At 44.8% G+C, this 17770-nt stretch overlaps 1 protein-coding gene across 10 annotated transcripts in view; it reads right to left on the bottom strand.

Moving 5' to 3' along the window:
* LOC110535264 (receptor-type tyrosine-protein phosphatase mu) overlaps nucleotides 1–17770 on the bottom strand; it is a 319507-nt gene that overhangs the window by 60023 nt on the left and 241714 nt on the right. For 4 of the 10 annotated variants that reach the window (XM_036934852.1, XM_036934854.1, XM_036934856.1 and 1 more), the window contains 4 exons: nucleotides 5752–5909; nucleotides 3786–3857; nucleotides 3196–3222; nucleotides 416–427 (listed from right to left, as the gene is read on the bottom strand). In XM_036934852.1, coding sequence (XP_036790747.1) covers nucleotides 416–427; nucleotides 3196–3222; nucleotides 3786–3857; nucleotides 5752–5909 — 269 coding nt within the window. The remainder of the gene's footprint in view (nucleotides 1–415; nucleotides 428–3195; nucleotides 3223–3785; nucleotides 3858–5751; nucleotides 5910–17770) is intronic. The other 6 variants (XM_036934855.1, XM_036934861.1, XM_036934860.1 and 3 more) reach the window with 3 other exon arrangements.

Raw genomic sequence — 17770 nt, 5'->3', positions numbered from 1 at the left:
ATGGCGGCGGTGGATGGATGACGTGGGTGCACGATCAAATGAAGTGGGTACTCTGTTCGGTAACTATGTCTTATGGGAAACCGTAAAAAAATAAATAAGTGTCAGAGGCGTGAGACCCCCGTTTAAACAAAGTGGGGGTAGGGGTTGTGGAGTGTGGGTGGAACGTCATATAGTCCACATATGCATGAGGCAACACTGTCCACGGGTGGAGTCAAATCCCCATGCTAGGTAATGGCTTCACAGGGGGAAGGGGGGGGGGGGCGTGAGATGCCCTAACACAAGTGCATGCGTAGCAACACAAGATGGGAGAGCAGGCCCCAAGGGAAGGCAAGCGCCTTTCCATAGCATGACGCACGCACACACACACACACACACTTCCTCACCCCAGAGAAAACAGGGCAGACTGGCAACTTACCATTAATGGGCACTTTATTAGAGGACATAACAGGTTAAATGTGAAGAAGAAAAGAAGAGAAAGGAAACAGGGTATAAGCAACAATATGAAGTTTAGGCATGAGCACCTGCACAGTTTTAATTTTCTCTAGCTGTTTCTAGGCACCAACATGTTTTTGCCTCTCCGGGAGTCCAGTCCCAACCAACTATTCAGTTCAATTGGACACCTCACAGAAAGCTAGATCTGGGATGCTTTAGTTAGGATTGTGTTAATTTGGTTGGAATCACCTAGAACTGACAATTTCAAATGTAATCAATGCTGACAAAGACATGATAAAGACATTTTGTTTTCTGAATGAATAAAATATTAATTTGACATTAGCCAAAACAGTTTAACTAGTAAAAAACTAGTCCAGATAACGTTTGAAAACCTCTCTACAAAACAAGTGGAACCACCAGCTAACCCTCTGTGGTGGTGTAAACGGTGAAAGTGAACACTGGGGCCCTTGTCCGAGGAAACGTCTAGAAAATCACTAACGCCATTCTTCCTTGAGACACTGTTGTGTTCTGTATCTCTACTAGCCTAAAGTGTGTACATTATCTGGTATGTTAATATGTTTCTGTCAAATATCTATATCTGGTGTTTGTAAAGTGAATTGGGAAAGTATTCAGACCCCTTCACTTTTTGCACATTTTGTTACATTACAGCCTTATTCTAAAATTGATTCAATTGGGGTTTTATCTCATCAATCTACATAATAACAAAGCAACACTTTTTTATATACATCTGAAATATCACATTTACATAAGTATTTAGACCCTTTACTCAGTACTTTGGCAGCGATTACAGCCTAGAGTCTTCTTGGGTATGACGCTACAAGCTTGGCACACCTGTATTCCGTAAGTTTCTCCCATTCTTCTCTGCAGATCCTCTCAAGCTCTATGAGGTTCGATGGGGAGCGTAACTGCACAGCTATTTTCCGGTCTCTCCAGAGATGTTCGATCGGGTTCAAGTCCGGGCTCTGGCTGGGCCACTCAGGGACATTCAGAGACTTGTCCCGAAGCCATTCCTGCGTTGTCTTGGCTGTGTGCTTAGTGTCGTTGTCCTAATGGAAGGAAAACCTTGCCCCAGACTTAGGTCCAGAGAGCTCTGGAGCAGGTTTTCATCAAGGATCTCTCTGTACTTGGCTCCCTTAATCTTTGCCTCGATCCTGACTAGTCTCCCAGTCCCCGCTGCTGATGCTGCCACCACCATGCTTCACCGTAGGGATGGCGCAAGGTTTTCTCCAGACGTGACTCTTGGCAGTCAGGCAAAAGAGATCAATCTTGGTTTCATCAGACCAGAGAATCTTGTTCCTCATAGTCAGAGGTGCGTTTTGGCTAACTCCAAGCAGGTTGTCATGTGCCTTTTACTGAGGAGTGGCTTCTGTCTGGCCACTTCACCATAAAGGCCTGATTGGCGGAGTACTGCAGAGATGGGAGTCCTTCTGGAAGGTTCTCACATCTCTACAGAGGAACTCTGGAGCTCTGACAGAGTGACCATCGGGTTCTTGGTCATCTTCCTGACCAAGGCCCTTTCTCCTCCGATTGCTCAGCTCGGCCAGGCGGACAGCACTCGGAAGAGTCTTGGTGGTTCCAAACTTATTCCATTTAAGAATGATGGAGGCCACTGCGTTCTTGGGGACCTTTAAAGCTGAATAAATGTTTTGGTACGCTTCCCCAGATCTGTGCCTCGACACAATCCTGTCTCGGAGCTCTGCGGACAATTCCTTCGACCTCATGGCTTGATTTTTGCTCTTATATAGACATGTGTGTGCCTTTACAAATCATGGCCAATCAATTGAATTTACCACAGGTGGACTCCAATCAAGTTGTAGAAACATCTCAAGGATGATCAATGGAAACAGGATGTACCTGAGCTCAATTTCGAGTCTCATGGCAAACGGTCTGAATAGTTATGTAAATAAGGTACTTCTTTTTTATATTTTTTATAAATTAGCAACATTTTCTAAAAACCTGTTTTTGCTTTGACATTATGGGTTATTGTGTGTAGATTGATGCAGAAAAACATTTAATCCATTTTAGGATAAGGCGTAAAGTAATAAAATGTTGGAAAAGTCAAGGGGTCTGAATACTTTCCAAATGCACTGTATGTTGTCTATTGTACCTGGCTGTCTATTGTACAAACTTCCTACCAAGACAAAGATATTGAAACTTTTCTCTCTATGAAAGGGGTTGAAACTGACAGTTGTACTGAAGGAGTTTATTAGGGTAGGTTAAGCAGTAGTGACATTGACAAAATGACACAAATGTGTCATTCCTTAACTTTGCCCTAGAGATCTCCAATGTTTGCTACTTTACATGTTCATCGCTATGGCGATGGGAACTACTTTGTCTGTTTGTATGGATATTATTTTTTGGGGGGGTTTGCTGTGCCACTCCCCCTCATCCAGTCCACATTGTCTGGCCATGCATATGAGAGGTCATAGACATACGTGACGTCACACGCACGACACGGAATGCGGATGGGATGGAGTGAATTAGCCAACCTCAGCTTGATTAGAAAGAAACAAACCCTTCTGGTCTGACAAAGAAAGAAAAGCAGGCAGGTATGGATGTGTGAAAGCCATTATCAGGAAACAAACCAATCCAAATCACTATCTCCATCTCTCTCCCTCGCTCTCTCTCTCTGCTTCCCTCAAATGCACAGCACCTAGTCTATTTTGGAGTTGTCTGTTTCAGTTGGTCTATAAGCATAAGGCATGTATTGTAGGGAGAAAAAAATGAAGAATGTTTTCTCACCCAAGATGGCGGTTGGCACAAAGGGATCTGCCCACAACCCAAAACCAGTGCAGAGCAGGGTGTTAACAAAGAAGAGACAATATAGCAGTGAGTAAGGTGACACACTCCCCACTCCAGGTAAGACAGCAATATTAGAGCAGAGCAGTTACAGTTTGTTATCCTCAAGAGGCAAAGAAAACCTCCAATGGAAGAACAGCATCAATAGTTCATTTTTAACATTATAAGGGGTTATAACTCAGTTAAATGTAGATCATGTCCAGCATTATCCATCGACTAGAATATACATACAGATCAATTCAAATCAATCTACCAATTTGGCTCAAAATGGTTGTCCCAAATAGTATGCTGAAGTGCAACCGCTATAGAGCAATTAAAACTGCAGGCAAAAAGAGAACATGCATCATTACATTGTTTTGGCAGGCCACCATTAGATCAAGCAAACCGTTTATCAAACAAAGACACAGGCACCTAGATCGGGATTGGCCATTTGTTAAAGAGGTCAAAGTTCAAGGGGTCATAAGAGGTCACCAGCAGTTTTAGACAGTAGTAGAAGCAGAAGGAGTTAAGAGTTAAAAGGTGAGGTAGTTTACCTGGGTAGTAGGAGGTGGGTACGGACGTGCTGATGGAGTTAGTCTTCATGGTGAATGTCGAGGGAGAGGCAGCTTTTAGCGAGAGAGAGAGAGAGCAGGCAGTAACACAATGGTCAAGAAACTTCAGTGGAAGAATAAATAGTATATTTCTAGACCATCTGTAGGAATCAAACAATTTGGCTTCCAGACTCAGATCTGTCTGAATAAAAGGTTGTCTCAAATAAAAACAGAATCAAGGAGGAAGTGTGTGTTGAAGCCATTAGGAAAGGCTTGTAGCTTTTGCATGTCCCCTGACAGAGTCAATTTAACAAGTGGAATAATGTCAAGAAACTAAGACATTTCACTATTCACTGTTCTGGCTACGCATATGGATACAAATACGCCAATGCTTTTTAATGACTGTATTTTTGAATAAGTAACAACAACGGGCTGTGTTCATACAACATATTCAGCCAAATCAATAAAGTTCAGTCGGTTTGTTGGTAAAGCCGGCACAGTACACTGAGCGATCCGTTGCTGTGTTTGTCGGTCTCCATCAGGCATTCTGACATAAGTTGCCTCCAGTGACCCTGCTGTTAGTCAAGGATATTGCGATAGACAGCGGGATAAGGTCACGGCTGAATGGCTCTGTCGTCCAATGAGAGCATGTTTATTTATTTATCCCCAGTGTTTCCCAGGTCACTCCAATCTGCCCGGCGACACGTCAGCCGGCCCTGTCAGGCTGAAATGACACTCCCCTCTTGCAATATTAAATGAGCGCCAAACGATCCAAGACTCGTTCTCGCTCCTGTCCCCTTTCTGCTTTTGACAGACAGGTGAGGCGCGCGTGGCGGTAAGGAGAGAAAGAAAAAATGCCTAGTGACCCTGGCACCTCTTAGCCTTCAGAGTTGAAAGACAGAAAACATCATGGTTGTAGCTTATTTACTCTCCAGTAACAGAGATATAAGAAGGTCTAAGAAATATAGAGAATATGATTATGGAGATCCTCATAATGAAGTCTTATTGTCATATAGTTGTGAGGGATAAGGGCATTTGGAACCGGGGGGGGGTACAAGGGGGAAATCAGATGGTGATGAGAGCCGCTGACTCAGCATGCCGAGCAATAGAGACTGACTAATGTTTGGGCCTGGGGACCACCGTTGGTGGGGGGGGAATTAGGGGATTGTACCTCAGCCAGGGTCAGCTGTCCCTGGGGTGAGGAGGAAGGCCAGAGGGGGTGGAAGCATGACAGATGGGGAAGATATAGGGAAGCAGGTAGCCTAGCGGTTAAGAGCGTTGGGCCAGTAACAGACAGCTTGTTGATTCGAATCTCCAAACCGACTAGGTGAAAGATCTATCTTGTGCAATGCACTTAACCCTAATCAATCCTGTAAATCGCTCTGGATAAGAGCATCTTCTAAATTAATCTTATTTTTAAAAAACGTTGATCTACCCCCCTCATGTGTCAACATGGGATACCCATAGAAGGAAATAAAAGGCTAGTAAGAGGTAAGAAGGGTTTGAAATAGGCACAGGATCAAAAACAAAGATTAAGGCATTGACAGCTTGGGAAAATGAAGGGAGGAAGAACTGAGACGATAAGTCCTTATTTAGATGCTGTATCGGCAAATTAATAAGTAAACAAAACTGAAGACATTTCTAACCTGCTTGGGTATCGAGGGTTTTGCAAGAGCCTTTCACATGACTTGATCATTGATAAAACAGAATTTGTTTAGAATTTAAAGAAATTGCTCTAATGTACCAGTGTTAATCTATGTTACCTATAGCCTTTTCACACTACTGTGCCCACCTAAACCAAAAATGTTTTTCTTTTCACATTGTCCTTTCCACTACGGTTCCAGTGGCTATTGTGAATGTGTAACCAGGCCAGCTATGTACAGCTTGGTTTGGCTGGGTTCAGCTCAGTGTGAAAAGCCTTCCATACTCCCCGCCGCCAACCCACAATGCACTGGTGTTAGACACTCACTTCTCCCGTTGAGTGTGTGGCTGTGGGTGTCCATGAAGGAGATGGCCTCATCACAGTTGGTGCCCTGCTCCGTGTAGCTCTTGTCCATGGAGTTCACCATCACCGTCATCTCCTGTCGCGTGCTGCTCAGGGTCTCCTTGCGCTTCTTGGCCAGTTTCCTGGTTTCATACCAATCACAATAGAAAGAAGAAAGGGTCACAGGGGAAAACACTGAAAAGCTAGTGATACAGTAAGCAATATGCTAAATAAGTATCATAATCAAGCCTCATATTGACATAATCTGGTTCATACCTGGCTCCAACTAAGATTTGTTTTATATCAAGCCTCATATTGACATAATCTGGTTCATACCTGGCTCCAACTAAGATTCGTTTTATATCAAGCCTCATATTGACATAATCTGGTTCATACCTGGCTCCAACTAAGATTTGTTTTATATCAAGCCTCATATTGACATGATCTGGTTCATACCTGGCTCCAACTAAGATTTGTTTTATTTCAAATATTATTATGGATTTCATTGAGCCTGCGATTTGAACCCAGGTCTGCTGTGGTTGTTCTCTTACATCACATCAGGTCTTGCTGTGGCTCGCAATTCATGTCTCCTCATGAAGTGGAGATGGACAGCGGAGAAGAAATCTAGTCTGCATCCAAACAGTGCGACAAACTAGCTACCTTTCTCCTCATTCAACCCAGAGGCTACACAGTATATTTTGATGCCATATCCCCCAGTGTCATGTAAACACAGGCGTAGATCCTGACTCTTAGGGCAGGGCGTTAGGTTGGGCCAGATCCTGACTCTTCGGGCAGGGCGTTAGGTTGGGCCAGATCCTGACTCTTAGGGCAGGGCGTTAGGTTGGGCCAGATCCTGACTCTTAGGGCAGGGCGTTAGGTTGGGCCAGATCCTGACTCTTTGGGCAGGGCGTTAGGTTGGGGCAGATCCTGACTCTTAGGGCAGGGCGTTAGGTTGGGCCAGATCCTGACTCTTAGGGCAGGGCGTTAGGTTGGGCCAGATCCTGACTCTTAGGGCAGGGCGTTAGGTTGGGCCAGATCCTGACTCTTTGGGCAGGGCGTTAGGTTGGGCCAGATCCTGACTCTTAGGGCAGGGCGTTAGGTTGGGCCAGATCCTGACTCTTAGGGCAGGGCGTTAGGTTGGGCCAGATCCTGACTCTTAGGGCAGGGCGTTAGGTTGGGCCAGATCCTGACTCTTAGGGCAGGGCGTTAGGTTGGGCCAGATCCTGACTCTTAGGGCAGGGCGTTAGGTTGGGCCAGATCCTGACTCTTAGGGCAGGGCGTTAGGTTGGGCCAGATCCTGACTCTTAGGGCAGGGCGTTAGGTTGGGCCAGATCCTGACTCTTAGGGCAGGGCGTTAGGTTGGGCCAGATCCTGACTCTTAGGGCAGGGCGTTAGGTTGGGCCAGATCCTGACTCTTAGGGCAGGGTGTTAGGTTGGGCCAGATCCTGACTCTTAGGGCAGGGCATTAGGTTGGCCAACAGAGGGAGATTATAGGAAACAAGGACACCCTTAAATACAGTACCTGCTGGCCCACTCCCTGCTAATATAGTCTCCTGGGGCCCCATGTCAGTGGCTAGGACAACAGCCCTACGCACAGACAGACAGACAATACTTTAAAGCAGATTGGATACTTAAAGTCTCCCCAGTCCAGTTCAGCTATGGCTTGTCCTCCATTGCAGGGGGAGACTGTAGAGTAGACGTTAAATGTAGTTGTCACAGAAAGGGGGCTGCTGTGTTTTCGGCAGGAGCAACACAGGGGCCAAGGGAGGTTAACAAAGGGTTTGTCATCTTAGGAAACAGTGGTGTAGTTTCAGAAGGCTGAAACCCGTGTGATAGAGAGTGGGGCAGATCCATAGAAATACATATGGCATCAGCCACTAGTATTCTATACTCTAAATACACTCATTGGAGAGAACTGCAAACAGGCCAATGAGGCAGATAACCAATAAGAACGTCTGCTTTCCAATGGACTCACCCTTTCCTTTTAAACTGAAAGCTTGCATTGAGTTCATAGCACTTAAGACATACTTTCAAAGTAAAAACATTGGGTTTACAAATGGGATCCATCTTCCACTTAGCTCCTTTTCCTCTACAAGCTTAATCAGGCCAAATCGTAGCATTTCAGAGCGCTCTCTCTCACTAATGTTGCTTTTCCTCAGCGCTCCAGCTGTATGGCTCGACAAAGAGCGTGTGTGTGAACGGTGCCTTTGCAAGCGCCCAGCTGGCAGTAACAGAGAGACCTTGGTGAAGCCTTCATTAGGGGCCAGCCACTCCCCACAAGCGCCCATCAGTCCCCCTCTGTGTCGTGATCACTGTGCTTTTATGGGGGGCTGAGAAAGTAGTGTATGCCCCGTTTGCAAGCCAAGGCTGTCAGTGAGGGGTGCCAGACATTTTGCCAGCCCTGAGATGGCGCTGTGATACCGGGGTCTACGAGGCAGGCATAGGACCCTGCATTCTCTGGCGAGAGCCAACTTTCCACCAAAACACTGTAGCGATGCCAACCCTGTCCTGGCTATTCCTCACTAACGACTCCTGAGTGAAAACAGCCCAGCCTCCTTACACCCCAGCCTCCTTACCAACCATCAGCAGCAAATAGCAAAAATCTAAATGGGACACTGCCCAGGCAACATGTACCTGAGAATTTCTCATTTCCAGGTGGGTAGTGAATGCTTCCGAATCCCATCCAAAGTGTCCATATTCTCCAGGCTCCATTTGCAGTGACCAATGTCCATTTGAATGCAGCCAGATGCATTAGAATGCAATCTGACTGCTCTTCTTGTTCACTTTCTCCCGAGGGGTGGGTGGGGGGAGCTAGGAGTTGGCCTTCTCTAATGGAGCCCCCCCCCCCCCCCCCCCAGCGTTAAGTGGTCTAAAACGGGGCCCGACCCCATCTTGCAGTCAGAGCATTAAACATAAATGAATGAAAGTCATATCACCCTCTCTCCCCCCCCTCTCTGCCGCCCACCCGTCTCTTTAGACACTCAAGGTCAGTCGATCCAGCATTTATACGAATGGAAGAGAAGAGAAACTATATTTTGCTCTTTCACCCTATTTCGCCGGAGGGGTTTTACCGCTGCACACTGTGAATGAGTAATGCAAGTGGGTCTTCTCCAACTGTCAGGTTGAGCTAAAGTTCTGAGAAATATCCACAGGCAGGTCCATTTTTAATTTGTAGATTAACTCTAATCCTTTGGTATCTAAAGTTCTAGAACTCTCGCTCTTGCCCCCACATGTGCTGTATCCACCTTGGAGATGATGCCACCTTCCCTATATAACCTAGCATCCTCCCTGCTTCCCTATATAACCTAGCGTCCTCCCTGCTTCCCTATATAACCTAGCATCCTCCCTGCTTCCCTATATAACCCAGCATCCTCCCTGCTTCCCTATATAACCTAGCATCCTCCCTGCTTCCCTATATAACCTAGCATCCTCCCTACTTCCTTATATAACCTAGCATCTTCCCTGCTTCCCTATATAACCTAGCATCGTCCCTGCTTCCCTATATAACCTAGCATCCTCCCTGCTTCCCTATATAACCTAGCATCCTCCCTACTTCCTTATATAACCTAGCATCTTCCCTGCTTCCCTATATAACCTAGCATCCTCCCTGCTTCCCTATATAACCTAGCATCCTCCCTGCTTCCCTATATAACCTAGCATCCTCCCTGCTTCCCTATATAACCCAGCATCCTCCCTGCTTCCCTATATAACCCAGCATCCTCCCTGCTTCCCTATATAACCTAGCATCGTCCCTGCTTCCCTATATAACCTAGCATCCTCCCTGCTTCCCTATATAACCTAGCGCTCTGCTCTCCCTGCTCCAGGCTGTACTCCACAGCATTTCTCCTGCTGGCTTTCATCAGCCTGATGTGCACTTCTGACATGCAGAACTGCAGACATGGGGAGAGCGGTCATCCGAACAGGCCGAGGTGGGATGACACAGACCTTGTCTACAGGTGAAGACTACATGACTAGCACTGTACATGGTGGAGATTCTCAACTCAACGTCTCAGAGTGTAAGTGCTGAACAAAAATATGTAAAAAGTGTTGGACCTGAAATAAAGAAACACAGAAATGTTTCATACTCACAAAAAGCTTATTGCTCAGATTTTTTGAAAAAACGTGTTTACATCCCTGTTAATGAGCATTTCTCCTTTGCCAAGATAATCCATCCACTGAACACGTGTGGCATGTCAAGAAGCTGATTAAACAGCCCCTACCTTTTTTTAAAAGATCTGTGATCAACATGTGAAATCCATACATGAATGTCTTTCAAATTGATTGATTTCCTCATATGAACTGTAACTTTGAAATTGTTGCATGTTGCGTTTATATTTTTGTTCAGTGTAATTAAGGCTATTTTCATAGTGTGTTTGAACAAATCTCCCCAGGCCCTAGTGATTGGGCTTTCTCTTTGAGAGCTAATTCAGCAGAGATCAGATTTATTAACTCTACTACAGTAGTGAGAAGTCTCTGCATCCAATTCATTGTAATAATTTCAAGAGATTTATTAGAAAATTAAGCAGACATAGATAAATTCCACAATATCCAATTGGATGCAAATAGACTCAGCGGATAAGCCAATATTGGGTCTGTTTGGTGTCTTAAACGAGCAGGTATTTCAAGTGAATGCAAATGTATATCTGCAATTAATATAATCTGATTTACTACAAGGGGATTTCAGACAGTAATACCACTCTGAAGAAGGGTGCAATATAACTAACTGTGGGAGCTTAAATCTTAGACACTGTAGCGCTTTGCAAACACCCGCTTTGGAATTTACTGCCTCTTGTCATTTAAATCTGCATTCCTCTCAATTGCGAGGCGAGCCTGGGAGGCAGAGATTTGTCACTGAGTGGTCGCGCTCTCCTCTTTCCCTCTTTGCACTTAAGGAACAAATTAAAGTGTCTGGGAAGAGCCTTTTGAAATTACAGAAGGAGATGGTTATCGCAGAAACTCTATTGAGCCAATTTAGTGAATTCATGTTGCCGAGCGGGAGACAAGTCATGCCCGGTTTCTTTTAAATTGGAGGCAAAACTCCAGCACAAACGCGTCATGGATCACCGGCTAGATGCGAGATAAAAAGGGTCTCAGATAAAGAAAAACAATAACACAAAGGAGAAAACAATGGAAAATGTGTGAAGGGAAGGACAATACTGGATTATTATATGGCCCATCTTCTTTGCCGTGGCAGAGAGGATTCTTAGAGTTTGGTGAGGCGGAATGTGATTTTCTCAAGGTGGTTAACAGCTTGAGTGTTCAGCCTCCACTTAATGGTGTTCTACCTGGCCTGATGGGAGAAGCGTGGCGGGGTATAATTGTCTTTCCCTCTGCCTTTACTGTGGTAAACACAGCCGCTCAGCGCGGAGACGGCATGTGATCCCTAAAAAGCCGGAGAGAATGACTAGTGGCTAATGGACAGCTATGAGTTAATGAAGCTCTCCCGCCACAGTCGCCGAATCAATCTGCTTGGATTCGATTTCGCAGCCGGCTCGCTCCGTATGGCAGTGCCCGACTCCCCGCTGCCACCAAACATCTATTTGAGTGGGAGGCCCTCGACAGGAAGCTAATAGTTTTAACTGTTCCTCCAAATTTGTTTGCCGTGAAAAGTGACATTTAATGCACCTTGTCATCTTGCTGGGTAATAGGTGATTTAGTATGGGGTTGGAGGAGCGGGAGCTTCGGTTTCTAGCATGGCTTCCTTCCGTCTTGGAGCGCAGGGTGCAATGTGAACAATGGCTACCCTGGGAAAGATTAAGTACTACTCCTACTCTGTAATTGAATCTTAGTGTTTAATGGTTGACATTAGGGCCCTGGCGGTGTCGACGCTTGTTTAATTTGGCAGAATTAGAAAAAAAACAAGTTTCTGCAATTTGCGTGTTTTTGTTGACTTCATTTACTTGTTTATTTTTTCTCATTCTCTTTCTTAGTTTTGAATAAAGAGAGCTAAATAGAGGGTGTCAAAGTTAACGACAATAGAAATAGAACAATCCAGACAACATACAGACAACATCCAGACAACATCAATGCTTGGGAGGTGACAAACGCTCACAGGCCAAGGTTTCACCATCTGCATGCAATCAGGGGACTATAGAGTTACCGTGAAATAAAAAGGAAATAAATAAATAAATAATAGAATGAACGTGCTGACAGCAGCAGCAGTGACAGATTGGACAGGAATAACTAAGTGTATTCCTCACCTTGAGATAGAATGGTAAGCTGTGAAATCAAATAAAGAGCTCTAGTTTAGCTCGATATGCATAGTCTTAGCAAGGCCTACTACAAAGACAGAGAGGCCTACAGAGACTGAAGAGATAGTGTGCACAGTATGACTTTTTAAAGGAGTTTAAAACTTGAGTTTCTCAAGGCAATGCAAAATGGCATTTACTTTCACTAACCCTGTCCCGATGTTCAAATCCAATTCTTGCTTGGGGACTTTGACAAATAGGGGAAAGACCACTTCCATCTCCTTTTTCATTTAAAACGCTTGCGCCTTTCTAAAAAGGGTCTGTGTTTCATGTGCCCACCCGGGAGAGCGGGCGATTGAAACCCTTCCCCAAACAGCTGTGAGATTTGACAAAGCGCGGTGGCACAGCCCATTTCCCTGCAAATGTCAGGACTCGATCTGTCTCGGGGAGCGGCGGTGGAGAGCGAGCGCAAAGAAAATGGAAAATAAATGTGAAAGTGCTCCTCACAGTCTCTCCAATCAGGGAAAAAAATGTCACGAAGGTAGAGGGACTGATGTGTTGCCCAAGGTGTTGGATCGATGGGTCGCCTGCTTTTGCCAGAGGAGCACAAGGTTGGAGGTTCAGAAATACTTTGAGAGGTTCAGGTGAACATAGGAGGGGGGGGCAGTAAGATTTTGTCCAAACTTACAAGTACTCCAAGAGCTTCCAGTGAATGGTCTCGCTTCAAAGTACAAAAAAGTTCCACTAACGATGTTCCACAAGAGTGTATTTTGTTCTGCTAAGTGCTCGCAGGCTGAACCTTTCAGCCCAAACCTAAAAAATGATCTGTTGTCAAGATTGACTAAAAGAAGAGAATGAAAGAACGCTAGCCATCTTGGCTCAGTGAGGCACCGCCGGGGCAGGGGGATGACAAATGACAGATTGTCTCCACTTTGTGACATTGTGGCTGTCATCAATCCCGACAGAGGAAGCGGCGGCGTGCTGCGCTGCTGAAGGGGCTGGGTGATGAGTGACACTGGCAGAGTAGGAGGGAAATGCACGGCTTCACATGAGAGATTCCCTTTAATGGGTGTGTTGGTTGGCAAAGTTGGCTGGCACACACACAGGTGGGTAGAGACCCTGTTGGGGTACAGTGCAGAAGTTGCAAAGGCAGAGGAGGCATCGTGAAGAGGCCTTGCTCGCTAAATGCAAATATTTTCTGCTGCTAGCGTACAAGATTTGCACTATGTATATATAAGCTACAAAAGTTTTTGTATTGGTGTATTGGAGGGGATTATAGCCTACCATTATAAAACACACACTTGGAAAAAAAAGGACCTGAACGGGGAGAGAGAGGCAGGGGAACGGGGAGAGAGAGGCAGGGGAACGGGGAGAGAGAGGCAGGGGAACGGGGAGAGAGAGGCAGGGGAACGGGGAGAGAGAGGCAGGGGAACGGGGAGAGAGAGGCAGGGGAACGGGGAGAGAGAGGCAGGGGAACGGGAAGAGAGATGCAGGGGAACGGGGAGAGAGAGGCAGGGGAACGGGGAGAGAGAGGCAGGGGAACGGGGAGAGAGAGGCAGGGGAACGGGGAGAGAGAGGCAGGGGAACGGGGAGAGAGAGGCAGGGGAACGGGGAGAGAGAGGCAGGGGAACGGGGAGAGAGAGGCAGGGGAACGGGGAGAGAGAGGCAGGGGAACGGGGAGAGAGAGGCAGGGGAACGGGGAGAGAGAGGCAGGGGAACGGGGAGAGAGAGGCAGGGGAACGGGGAGAGAGAGGCAGGGGAACGGGGAGAGAGAGGCAGGGGAACGGGGAGAGAGAGGCAGGGGAACGGGGAGAGAGAGGCAGGGGAACGGGGAGAGAGAGGCAGGGGAACGGGGAGAGAGAGGCAGGGGAACGGGGAGAGAGAGGCAGGGGAACGGGGAGAGAAATGCAGGGGCTGAGTGGAGAGATACAGTATGAGCTATGGTTGTTTACCTCCTCCCTCCCTCAAACCATCCCTTCCCCCTCATCGCTACATGAGAGCTCGCTCCCATCCATGGCCCACATGCATACCTAATGCCGCAGCCTGGTCACAACGCTCCCCACGTACTCCTCCGAGTCGCTGCGTTTCTCTCCAGCGCTATGCTAGATATTTTTTATTTCATCCCTTTCTATTCAAGATCTTTGCATAAGCGTAACCTTTTGGGGCCGTTTAAAGTTTAACCTGGAAAAACCATACCTCCGAATGGAATCAGATGACGAGAGAAGGCAAATGGAAAATGAAGACTGTAGGCTTTTAACACTAGAACCGCATTGCCTTCAGCCTATAAGTACCCGCTAGAGCACGTTGAGAACGTTGACGGGTGTCTCATTTAGATTACGCATTAGATGCATATCAACCCACAAGGTGTGCAAACATAAAGCACCTACGCTTGATAAATACTACATAAACAACTATAAAGCATGAAATGCATGAAGAAATATTCATGGGAAATATATCCATGTAGAAATATAACAATAGTTAATTGTTAAAATAGTGAAGGATATGTTTTGTTTAATTCTACAAAGTCCTAAAGCCAATTTTGGATACTTCCAGCCAAGAACATATGCATTCTAACAGTGTAATAAATGCATTTCATATATTCTATCAGAAGAAGAAGAATTTGGTTGTGTTGACAGAAATAACTATTTCAAACAAAATAACAGCATTTACATGAGTTTATGTTACTGTAGGCCCCTCAACCTCAACTCTGGACGTCGAAGCCAGATCCACTGGTAGTTTTGTCATTGTTTCCCTCTAATCAGGGACTGATTTAGACCTGGGACAACAGGTGTCTGCAATTAATGGTCAGGTAGAACAGAAAACCAGCAGGCTCCGGACCTCGTAGGGTCAAAGTTCAATAACCCTGCTATAATCTAGAAGTAAAAACAACAAACCACTAGTTCATCAAAGAAGTCCATTAGAATTTAGTTTTGCCAGGTCAAAGGAAACAGTGTGGAAATAAGAAAATAAATTAAATGTACAGTATGTTACTAGTCTGCTTAGCAGCCAGAGCGACGCTGCCACGCCAGTGGTCATGTGCTGAACGCTGGGACAGTGCAGATATTCTTGAAGTGAAATTTTGGAAATAGAGCTGCAACTCTTGAATTTTGAGAGTTAGTTGACAAATGTAAGGGCAATATAAACCCTTTCTGATACTATATAGAAATCTAAATGTTTTACCTGCATGTGAGTCTGAAGGAGGATTTGATAAAGTGATGCTCCCTTCCCTGCGTCTGCAAATTACAAGTTGCGCCCATCTCTTCATGTACAATTTGACACCTAATAATACTGTCAATCAGACTATTGCCAATTTAATCTTGTCTACAGGCTAACTATGTGTGAAATTAGTTTTTTTGAGTTTAGGTGTAGTTCCGGCTGTGCAGGCTGACTGGCATCGTTTGTTTCCCCTTGCTCATCAACTTAGAGACAAGGACATGTTTCACATTATTCCAAAGGTGTACGTGTTTTTGTTTCCCTTACAATACATGTAATAGCATTATAGTAAAAAAAAAACAGTCCCTTAAAAGCGTATTTTTACAAAGTAAAACATAAGAATGGTATCAACCCACAAGGCATGCAGTCAAATTATTAACACGAGGGCCAACGATGATAGGCATGACAAACTCATCATTACACTACTGTTGTTCTAAATTAAATCCATCTCTTCACCTTCCTTATCATTAAGTTAGGCCTAATTTAAATTTGATTGTGAAGTAACATGCCCATTCATCAATTTGTCATTCATTCAGTGGGCTGGCATCGCTTGCTTCCCTTCGCTCATCAACTTGGGATAGTCAAGGATATGTTTTGCATTATTCTATTGCAACACGCAGCATGTTTTTGTTACCATTACAATACATTAGTTAGAGTTCTAGTAAATAAAACAGCTTATTAAATGTAAAAGAAAAGAAAAGTCAAATTTAAAAGAAAATGATAATCAACCTGCAAGGTCAAATTATTTGACTGAGTGCCAAAGCTGATAAAAGGCATAACAAACTCATCATTACACAATTGTCTTTCTAAATTAAATTAACCTCTTCAAACTCATCATTCAGTTAGGCCTAATTTAAATTCAATTGTGAAGTAACAAGCACAGTTATCACCCATTCATCCATTTGTCATTCATTCAGTGAGGAGATAGAGACGCATTAGTGCCTAGCTGGGTATCAATGTCCTACAGTGCATTATCTTGACCGTTTGGTTGGGAATCTTTTTTTTTTTTACATGTAAAAAATGCTCTTTTCTGTTTGTGATTTCTAAATTCTGACAAATGTGCAATGTAAAATACAAACATTTCTGAAAAGTCAGGGAAGGAGCATGACATCGCTTTTTGGGGGGGAGATGTTTTTTAAGTGTATAATATCACACGTTAGTGGCCGAACGGCAGTTCTAGTGTTAAAGAGAGAGAACACATTTCTTCCCCTCTGTGCCCACAGACAGATGAAGAAAAGGATAAAAGCTCCTACCGTGTTGGTCACTGATGGCCCCTAGGCAACAATGAGGAGGCGGAGGAGAACGGTACCCTACACTGGAGCGAGGCATTCTGTCCAAGGCAGCAGGCAGAGAGAGCGCTGCATAAAACCCATTCTAGTTGTCGTTTTGCCAAGATAAATCTTAATGGTTGGCAGTGGGGGCTCTGGAGGACCAGTGGTGAGGCCCGAGGCAGCGGCTGTGGACAGAGACCTGCTGGAGATGGCCTGTAATGTCTCTCCATTATCAGAGTGCCATGAAACCACAGACAGAGCGGTGTGTGACCTGCGAGGTAAATGTCCTCTAAAGGCGCTTATCAGGGATTCATAATATCATTAAAGAATGACAGCGACTGGGAGTGAACAAAAGCAGTGGTACTTGGAAATATATCCTTTCATATAGTAGCCTTTGATTAGAGATTACAGTGACTTCAGAAAGTATTCACACCCCTCGACTTTCTCCACATTTTGTTGCGTTACAAAGTGGGATTAAAATTGATTTGTAATTTTTTTTTGTCAATGATCTACACAAAATACTCTGTCAAAGTGGAAGAACATTTTATTAACACTGATATATCTTGATTAGATTCAACCGCATGAGTCAATCAATACATGTTAGAATAACCTTTGGCCGCATTTATAACTGTGAATCTTTCTGGGTAAATCCCTAAGAGCTTTCCACACCGGGATTGTGTAACATTTGCCCATTATTCTTTTCAAAATTATTCAAGCTCTGTCAAGTTGGTTGTTGATCATTGCTAAACAACTATGTTCAGGTCTTACCATATAATTTTAAGTAGATTAAAGTATAAACTGTAACTCTGCCACTCAGGAACATTCACCATCTTCTTGGTAACCAACTCCAGTGTAGATTTGGCCTCGTTTTTGTCCTGCTGAAAGGTGATTTAATCTCCCAGAGTCTGGTGGAAAACATGCAAAATCCTAGAGGAGAACCTAGTTCAGCATGTGGTCTATTCCATTTATTTTTTATCCTGAAAAACTCCCCAATCCTTAACGATTACAAGCATACCCATGGCATGATGCAGCCACCACTATGATTGAAAATATGGAGAGTGGTACTCAGTAATGTGTTGAATTGGATTTGCCCCATTATAAAACCTCCCTGGTCTTTGTGGTTGAATCTGTGTTTGAAATTAACTGCTCAACTGAGGGAACTTACAGATAATTGTGTGTGTGGGGTACAGAGATGAGGTCGTCATCTCATGTTAAACCCTATTATTACACACAGAGGGAGTCCATGTAACTTAGCATATTTTGACTCCTGAGTTGATTTATGGGGTATTGTGTTACAGGCTGTAACAAAATGTGGAAAAAGTCAAGGGGTGT

Source organism: Oncorhynchus mykiss, chromosome 11, assembly GCF_013265735.2.
Source record: "Oncorhynchus mykiss isolate Arlee chromosome 11, USDA_OmykA_1.1, whole genome shotgun sequence".
NCBI lineage: Eukaryota > Metazoa > Chordata > Actinopteri > Salmoniformes > Salmonidae > Oncorhynchus > Oncorhynchus mykiss.
Note: the sequence above shows the minus strand (reverse complement) of the source record. Positions and strands in the feature narration are given on the sequence as shown.